The sequence below is a fragment of the Morus notabilis genome, unplaced genomic scaffold (assembly GCF_000414095.1).
Source record: "Morus notabilis unplaced genomic scaffold, ASM41409v2 Scaffold521, whole genome shotgun sequence".
Lineage (NCBI taxonomy): Eukaryota > Viridiplantae > Streptophyta > Magnoliopsida > Rosales > Moraceae > Morus > Morus notabilis.
Window position 1 is genome coordinate 330,448 of NW_010357686.1, and position 9,713 is coordinate 340,160.

A 9,713-nucleotide genomic window follows, 5' to 3' on the forward strand; every position below is an offset into this window, starting at 1 on the left:
GTTGGAGGTCGTGCCGCATGTCGTTGAACTCAGCTCGTCGAGATCTTTCTATTGACACCGACGGTGTCAAAAATGGAGGTCGGAATCTTAACTTGAGTATTTGGCCATTGATGGTTTGTGTGAGAGAAAACGTGAGAGGAGAGAATGAGCGAGAATAAGAGAAAGAAAGTGTAAGAACCCTAAAAATTTCACTATATAAAGTATCTGATTAAGGCAAGATTACGTGCCTGATCTTATCCTCAATTATTTCCTCTAAACAGATTAAATTTATACTGATTAGAGGTAATTAGTTTAGCTCACGTAAGTTAATCTACTACTTACAGTCCAATATTAATTTCTGAATAATTCAATATTGTTTTATATTCTTACTCGCGTAATATTTCAAACTGTTTCAAGTCTTAAAATTAATTTTAGACTGAACAAATTCTAAATTTTAATTTTCTGTATTCTATCCCGAGAATGACGTTTCTGACAGTGTCAACTCCCGAGCTCATATTGTATCCATCTACTATAGGTATTTATCTTGTGACTTTAAACCTAACTGTTTGGCAATTAAGGATTTTTTTTTCTTATTTTAAAATGTCAGTGCGTTTTTTTTATACGCCGCTAACATCGTGCTGTGCTTAGAGATTCTTGAAATTAAGATTCTCAAACTATACTTGTACTGAAAATTATTCCGCCTTAAAATACGGCGAGAATTTATCGATCGAATTTACTTGATCGAAACATGAACTTAACATGAAATTTACTATAGAATTTAGGAATACATATATTAATTCCATAAATCCTCCATTCACAATATAACATAATATTTTCTAAGAAAATCCTTGGCTTAAAAATACATGAATTGTATTATTTAAGGTCTGGAATTTTCTCAGTCATTACAGACGGTTCCCATAAGTGTTGATTCGGGACTTGAATAATAAAAGTGCTCAATTTTATGATTTGATCATAAAATATATTATTCATTAGATGATCAATGATACTTATGGAGAAACATATAATTAAAGAGGTCAACGGAAATTACCTAGCTTTAATTATGAACCGTTTATGGAGGATTAATTCGTATGTAGTGACTATATCAATAGACAACACAAATTCCGTGAACATAATTGTTTTATAATTTTAAGAGTGTACTTCCAAATTTATAGTGGAGTAATTTGGAATTAATAATTTTGATATATTAATTAAGGTGTTAATTAATTGTCAAAATTATTGGAATTTAAAATTATAATGTCCATAATTTCTCTCAACGGTTCCATTAAAATTAATTTAAATTGAGAATTCTAAATACACATATTGATTAATTTAATTAATTAATATTAAAATTAACTTAAATTTATATGGATGAATCTAATCACTTTTATAGAAAGATAGAAATTTTCTTACATTTTTAGGGGTTGTTCGGCATAGTTAAAAACTTAAAAAAAGACAACTCGAGTTACAATTTTATTTAAGTTCATGTTCTTTTAAGTTTGAACTCGAGTATAAACTTGAGTTTGGGACTAAAACTCGAGTTTAAGTTTCCCCTTCAACTCGAGTTTAGAAACTCGAACTCAAATTAATGAACAGTATTTTTTCTATTCTTAAAAATGCTATAACTTTTTCATTTTAATTCTGATTGAGATGATTTTTTTCTATGCGTTGACAACTAAAATACGAATAAAATCCCACCCATATACCCTATTAAAATTTTTCATCACCATTGAGTTTTTATTAAAATACTATTTAAATATAAATTTAAGTTTTGACTCACTCAAACATAAACTCAAAAAGATTTTTATCTCAAACCATAACTTAAATGTACACAACCAAACATAAATTTAAGTTATAACTTCAACTCAAGTTATAATTTAAACTCAACACAAGATCTTTACTCAAGAATGTCTAACTCAAAAATGCAAAAGAACAACCCAATAGTGATGTTAGAAGACATTTTGATTGCTTGGGTGTTTATATCTCAGCAATTTGTGTTAAGGGATGTTTTGTATGAAATATTGATACAAGTTGAACGGTAAAGTGGAGGAGAGGGTTTGGGAAATTTGAGTGATTTTCAGTTGGTTGATAGGATTAGAGGTAGTTTAAGGGAAAATCGGTATTTGGTGGTTCTTGATGACATTTGGAGGATTGAGGCTTGGAATGGTATAAAAGTTGCTTTTCCAAAAGGAAAGAAGGGGAGCAAAGTCGTATTTACCACGCGCAACAAGGAAGTAGCGTTGTCTGCGCCGTTTTTGACATTTGAAAAGAGTTGGGAGCTTCTACGTGCAAAAGCGTTTCCAAGAGATGTTGTTGATGAGCGTGGTTGTCCGTCGGAATTCGAGAAGTTGGGAAAGGAAATGGTGAAAATATGCAGAGGATCACCTCTTGCAATTGTTGTACTTGGAGGCTTCTTTGGACGAGTGGAAGAACGTGCAAAGAAATGTGAGTTCAAGTGTGATCAAACAATTTGGAGTGGAAGAGATGTTAGCATTGAGTTATCATGATCTGCCTTGCTACTTGAAAACATGCTTTCTTTATTTAGGAAGCTTTCCAGAGGAGATACCAAAAAGAAAATTGATTCGACTATGGATTGCAGAAGGCTTTGTATCGACTCCTAATGGAGGAGAGGTAGAGGAGGCGATTGAAGATGTAGCAGGAGAATACTTGGGAGAGTTGATTGATAGGTGTATGGTTCAAGAAAGCAAGAGGGACTACACGGGGATGGGTGTTAAAACATGTCGGGTTCGCGATCTTATGAGCGACTTCTGTTTGTCTAAGGCTAGGGAGGACAACTTCTGTGAGATTGTCCAGCATGGGATGAGCATGAAGACAACTGGTTCTTCTTCATTTTAACAATTGTCTGCAGCTCGTTCACGCAGAATTGCAATTCATCTCGGTCAGCGCCTTGAATACTCTGCACTGATGTTCGAACAAGTGCATCCTCGTCTCCGTTCTTTGCTATGCTTTGGTGTATAGTGTGATTCTACATTACCTTTGAAGAGCAAGAATTTCAGGTTGTTACGAGCCTTGGAACTTGGCTTTATTCGAGGCACACATCCTTGTCAAATGCCGAGAGAAATTGGAAAATTAATTCACTTGAGGTACCTTGGCCTCAAAGATGCCAAGATATTCAACTTGCCACAATCCATAGGCAACTTGCGGAATTTGCACTCTCTTGATCTTCGAAACAATGAAGGTATAAGAATACCCAAGGTAGTATCAAGGTTGACATGTTTGAGACATTTTTTATTGCCTTTCGGTGGGTATACTCTTTCAAGCTGGACAAGAAGTAATTTCGAATGGATAAACTAACAAGCATTGAGACTTTGAAGTACGTAAGGCATTGATCTGAGTATGATGCTGCACTCCACGAACTGACAAATCTTAGAGATTTAGGGATACATTTTAAAAATGATGATGATGTTAGGCTGTTCCTTGAATGTCCTTTGGTGGAATCAGGTCGGCTTCGATCATTGGCTATGTTTATGCCATTTGACAATGCATTTCCAAGTTTGCATTCGCTCTCTCACTGTCATGTTTCACAAAGCTAGTTTTAAAGGGGAAGATACGAAATGATCTCCAATGGAATCATCATATTCTGTATTAGAATTCCACATTAGTTGAAGATATTGGCATGATCCACTTAATAAGGTGAGGGCAATCCTCCCCTAACAAGCCGGTTTTGTTAGGTTGAGTTAGGCTCAATATTCTTTGATTTCTGTAAAATGGTATCAGAGCAGGCCCAGTTTTGCAATGTTGGGCCCCCCAATATCGACTTATTCGCATCGGTTTGGCACGGTCCACGCTGTGCGTGAGGGGGCGTATTAGAATCCCACATTGCCCGGAGATATTGGCATGATCCACTTAATAAAGTGAAGGCAATCCTCCCTTAACAAGCCGGTTTTGTTAGGTTGAGTTAGACCCAATATCCTTTGATTTCTGTAAAATTCTGCAATTTATGCCGCCAAGCCTTACCAAATTGGTCTTAAGGAGATCCGAAATTAATCAGGATGGATTGGTACTCCTGGAGAAGCTACCAAATTTGAGGTTTCTTCAGTTAGGTGATTACTCGTACATCGAGTCTGAAATGGTTTTCTTTGCCCACAGATTACTCGTACATCTATTGAATTCCTAAGTTCCGGATGATTCCAGAAGGGTTGAAATTTGTCACTTCCCTTTGAGAACTTAATTTATGCATGGATAGTTCATTTGTGGACAGGCTTAGATTTGAGGATGGATTTGAAGGGAAGATGTTTATAAAGTGCAGCACATTCCTTCCATCTCAGCGATCTAGGTGGGTTGGTAGTTCATAGTTGGCTGATTTACAAGAAAAAATCGTATTTTATGTAAGCGAGACTCTGCAGGGTGCTCTGCAATGCGGTTACTAGACCTGGAATTCGTTTGATCGTAATAGCTTATACCAATATCTATTGGGGTCTTTCTCAGATGGCTTTGGCTAAAGCTGCCAATGAGAGAGATCATGGAATTGGTGTTTAATCTGATCAGAGATGGATCCATGGCCTCTCGGAACAAAGTACATCAAAATAGATGCGCATTTAATACATGAAAAGGTCCTGTAAAATGATCTTTATCATAGGCACGTTCCTGCAGCAGAACAGACAGCAGAGTACAGCTTAAATAAGCTTCTTTCTGATCTCCAGATACAATCATTTGAGGTCAATCTTACTTGACATTAATATTGCCATTTAGCTTGAAGTAACTTATTTAGACACAGATGAGAATTGCCTGGTGTCAGGTACTACTAGCAGTGACAATGCTTGTAGCAGTTAAAGAAACTTCTCTTTCACTATGTATGTGTGGTGTCTTTTTTCTTTTTTCTTTTTTTTTTTTGTTTTTTTGTTGTTGTTGTTGTTTTTTTTTTTGTTCAATATGTTGTGTTAAGCTTGTACGTAATGTTTCAAGGTAAAAAATTTTAAAAAATGCCTTTATACAGAAGTCTCATGATGTTATGTTCGTTGTGGAAGAAAGCTTGTTATGGGCTCTTATTTTAAGAGTTTACAGAAAATGGACATTGAACAAGAGTCTGCTTACTTAGCTTATTCTATAGTATGAATATTAGTATCTCCTAAGTCCTAACAATACTATTTTTTTATTATTATTATTATTATTTTTTTTGGTAACAGAAAGATCATAGAGTAAATTTGCTAGGATTTTTGAATATTGATATGAAACTCAAAACACTTGTATAGATGGTATGTCTTAATCTGATATAATATGGATAGTGTTACTAGTACGCCCCCGCAGGGTAGCCTGGCATTCCTGTTATAATATTTAGAGTGAAAAAAGGATGATAAACGTGTATAGTTCATGATTAAAAATAAAAATAAAAAATAAAAAATACCTTAAAAACTATTAAAATTTTTGTACTTAATTCAACTGTTTTGAAAAAAAAAAAAAAAAAAAAAATAGTTACTACGCAATTGAGACGTTGATATCTTTGTGAAATTTCAAAATTCATTCATCAATTTCAGTGTCATAATTAAAACTGTTAATAAATCAAAGTTCAGAGAGTAATTTAAGAGGGAAAAAAAAAGTTAACACAATGCTCATAGTTCATAGACAGAAATGTTAATTGCCATATAAATATACATGTATATATATCTCTGTGTATGTGTGCATATATATACGTGTGTGTATCAGCATTCTTTTATGATTACCTCTGTAAACCTTTTTGACATTTGAAAAACGAAACCAGTAATTTGCATGGCCTACACGAGACACCGCAAGTCACGGTGACCAAAAGTTCTTATCTTTAACGTTCAACCACCAAAGACCTTCCACTCTACCTCTCTTTCTTTCTCTCTCTCTCTCTCTCTCTTCTTTTTCACACATGCACAAGCAGAAGAATGTGCCACCATAATGAAAAAGAACACCAAACACATCAATTACCAGAAACAATGGCAATGAGTGGGGGGAAAAAAAGAAAAGAAAAGAGCGAGAGCAAAAAAGAACATTGCAGTATGGCCCACATTTCACCGCAAGTCATGCCTTAACTAAACACGGCCTAGTACCTACGACTATTCATCACGAAGCCCTTTAATTTTCCCACTCTTCATTGGGACCGTTTTCAGTTTCACTCCGAGAGAAAACTAACTCAATGGCTAAGCCAAAGCTTCAACTTCTGTTCTTGCTCTGCATCTTTCTCTGCTTCTTTCATGGGAAGTCCTCGGAGTTCGAGGTTGATGAAGACGAGTCTTGGCTTAGCGAGGAAGATGAGGCTGTTATGGTGCAAAGTGGGCAAAACAGACAAAGGAGATGCGATTTCTCATCTGGGAAATGGGTTTTTGATCAGTCATATCCTCTCTACGATTCCAACTGTCCGTATCTCAGTACGGCCGTGACGTGCCAGAAGAATGGGAGGCCTGATTCTGATTACCAGAAGTGGAGGTGGAAGCCAAATGGCTGCTCAATTCCAAGGTAAACATTCATCACTTTTTCTTTTTTTTAGAAGATCACTACTTGTAGTTTTGGGGTCCTCTTATTATGATTATCCTAAGTAACATGCGTTTGATACCCTGTGCTTTGTTTTTGATAATTTCATGCGGGTACTAATTTATAAAATTATGGGAATGAGTCCCGTTTATTTTACCAATTCGAGTTTAGAATTCGAGTTTTGCTACAAGAAAAGCTCTTAGAAACAGTTACATCTAACTTTTTTGCTACAATAAAAAAAAATTCTCACATAAAGTCATATCTCAACTCGAATTAAAAACTTGAATCAGCGAACTGAATGACCCTAAGAGATTCGAACTATTAGATCTCAACGTTGGAGGCATGAATGTAAAGTTACTGTTATGCAACCACTTTTGTGTCCTCTTATTGTTCTAAGTAGTGCATGAAATATGTAAGGCAATATAGCTTCATTTTGCAGTACTAGCCTTCTAGGTATGGTACACATGATTTTTTTTTAACGTGTACAAAAGTTTGTTCTGTGAAGAGATATGTCAATTTCATGGTACATTACGATCTGGCCGCGGTATATTGTGCATAGAGAGTGATTTTGTGGTAGTAAATCTGATTTTTTATGTCAATGCATAGTCAGACGTAAATGCTGTTGAACTTTAATTATGATGAGTAATTAACAACTTATGATGGTCAAGATAGCTGTGGAACTATGCACTCTGACCATTTTCTCTTGGAGGAAAAAAAGTCTTACATTATTTGAATTATATTACTTAATCTGTGCAATGCAAAATGCTTAATAATTCTCTCTCTCTCTCTCTTTCTGTTTTTTTGTGATACAGGTTTAATGCACTGAAATTTCTTGCAAAAATGAAAAAGAAGAGAATAATGTTGGTGGGTGATTCCATAGTGAGAAATCAATGGGAATCACTCGTCTGCCTAGTGCAAGGAGTCATTCCAACTGGCCGAAAGAAGGTTATCTATAATGGTCCTTCTATGGCATTCCATGCCATGGTAATGCTTTAGCTATTTCGTGACCAATTTATATATTTAGAAAAATAATATTTGATTATACAACTCTTTATATTATAATGTCAAAGTCTAACATGATTATAGTTTTTCCCATGCAGGATTATGAAACATCAATTGAGTTCACATGGGCCCCACTCCTAGTGGAGTTAAAGAGAGAAGCTGGAAACAAGAGGATTTTGCATTTGGATTCCATTGAAGAAAATGCAAAGTACTGGAGAGGAGCTGATGTTCTTCTGTTTGACTCTGCTCATTGGTGGACTCACTCTGACAAATGGAGTTCGTAAGAGAATTTTTCGCATTCATCCTTTTTATTGCATCATTCACTTTTTAACTCATTTGATATTCATAACTTAATGAAGAACAAAAACTAAACAAGAAAATATAATCCAGTATAACATTCTTGTGATCATATCAGAGATGTAAGACCATGGAGATTTCTTTTTAGTTCTTTTTATATATCTTATCTTATAAAACCAAGGTACTAACTATATTCTCAAAAAGTTATTGAAACAGGATTCCTCTAGTGTTAATTGTTTTTTTTTTTTTTTTCTTTTCTTTTCTTTTTTATTGGCATAATGTCACGCTCAAGAATCCTATGTGATCCTAATTGAATTGTTGTAACTAAATTCAGGTGGGATTATTTCATGGAAGGACACACTCTCGTTAAAAGCATGAATCCAATGGTTGCTTACCAAAAAGGACTCACAACATGGGCAAAATGGGTAGATCTAAATCTGGATCCTCATAAAACCCGCGTCTTTTTTCGGAGCATGTCGCCTAGGCACAACAGGTACGGCTCAAAATTCTTACACACAACTACAAACCTAAGCATGTCTCCAAATTTCAAGTATCGATAGAACTCTTATGTTTGTGATCTTCTGGCAGGGAAAATGGTTGGAAATGCTATAATCAAAAGAAGCCTCTAGCCGCTTTTAGTCACCCACATGTTCCCGAGGAATTGGTAGTACTACAAGGGGTGTTAAGAAAGATGAGATTCCCAGTATATCTACAAGACGTAACCACATTGTCCGCCTTTCGAAGAGATGGCCATCCTTCTGTCTACAGAAGGGCTTTGGGCCAGGAAGAGAGGCAGCACCCGGGGAACTTTTCGTCCGACTGCAGCCACTGGTGCCTTCCTGGGGTGCCTGATACTTGGAATGAGATTTTGAGTGCCCTGCTGTAAGGTGTCCAGTTGTGTAAGAAAAATGTAGGTGAGTTGGTTAGAATAACTGTTCTTCCATATTTGGAGTTTGTTTCTTCTTCTTCTTAGTGTCTTGTAATTGCATGTTGTTTGTTCCAAGTGTTTTATAACGATGTTGGGAGATACTGATGGAATGTTTTGAATGTGATTCTAATTATTATGAAATCCCAAACTACACAGGCTAATGTGCTCTTTTTACCAATCATAGAACATTAAAGTGGATTTCTAGGCTCAATTTTGCGTCAAAGTAAAAGACCAAAAAAAAAAAAAAAGGAAGAAAGGTTATAGAGTTGCTTTAAATATTTAATTAAAAAAGTATAAGAGTAACCAAGAAAAAATAAAATATACGAGACTTCTTAAAAAGTAGTAATATCAAATTGAATCCATTTTGGTTTTGGTCATTTTAGATTCAAACAACAATTTTTTTACCTTAGAGTTAGTTTTTGACACGTACAATTTTAAAATTACAGTGTGCTAAAGACTTATCTACTTAGGCTTAGTTTGGTATTACTTTTCCATCCAAAAATCTTCTGCTTGTAGTAGAAGCTGATTTTAGTATTTAGTAAATCTTCTCAAATGTGCTTTTTGAAGAATTTTTTAAGACTCTATAGCCAAAATCAGAAGCAGCCTAAAGACAACTTTAGCTTTTAGATTGTGCGGGAATCAGCATAGTACAATTAATGAAACTTTCATAATACCCATAATACTCCTAATGAAATTTAAAATTTAAAATCTTTCCAATCTAAAATTTAGACTCGTAAAATAATATAATATAATATAATAATAATATTGTAACAAATAATATCATAATTATATTAATAACTCTAATATTATTATGTTATCATATAATATGATAATTATTTCAATAATACGATATTATAATTATTATTTTATAATAATATTATATATTATATTGTATTGATATAATTATATTTATTATATTAATAAAAATATGATATTAATAGTATAATATAATATAATCATAATTTTTAACTATTCCTAGCAATTCTCTCATAATTTATTAAACGTTATTACATTGATTTTAGAAGCAACACAACTACTATAATTATAGTTTACA

At 34.3% G+C, this 9,713-nt stretch overlaps 1 protein-coding gene and 1 pseudogene across 1 annotated transcript; both read left to right on the forward strand.

The window, feature by feature from the left end:
- Positions 1–4,476, forward strand: part of LOC21401323 — a 24,316-nt pseudogene extending 19,840 nt beyond the window's left edge.
- A 1,564-nt stretch (positions 4,477–6,040) lies between these two features.
- On the forward strand, positions 6,041–8,840 carry LOC21401324 (protein trichome birefringence-like 36). The gene is made up of 5 exons (XM_010090490.2): positions 6,041–6,417; positions 7,245–7,416; positions 7,533–7,714; positions 8,066–8,224; positions 8,320–8,840. The coding sequence occupies exons 1-5, from the start codon at positions 6,098–6,100 to the stop codon at positions 8,615–8,617; spliced, it is 1,131 nt and encodes a 376-aa protein (XP_010088792.1). The 5' UTR covers positions 6,041–6,097; the 3' UTR covers positions 8,618–8,840.
- Positions 8,841–9,713: the final 873 nt, after the last annotated feature.

Excerpts from the sequence above, each read along its gene's own strand:
- LOC21401324 (XM_010090490.2), top strand. The coding sequence starts at position 6,098 with ATGGCTAAGCCAAAGCTTCAACTTCTGTTCTTGCTCTGCATCTTTCTC. Across the intron at positions 6,418-7,244 it reads AATGGCTGCTCAATTCCAAG|GTTTAATGCACTGAAATTTC; the intron begins GTAAACATTCAT and ends TTTGTGATACAG. Across the intron at positions 7,417-7,532 it reads CTATGGCATTCCATGCCATG|GATTATGAAACATCAATTGA; the intron begins GTAATGCTTTAG and ends TTTCCCATGCAG.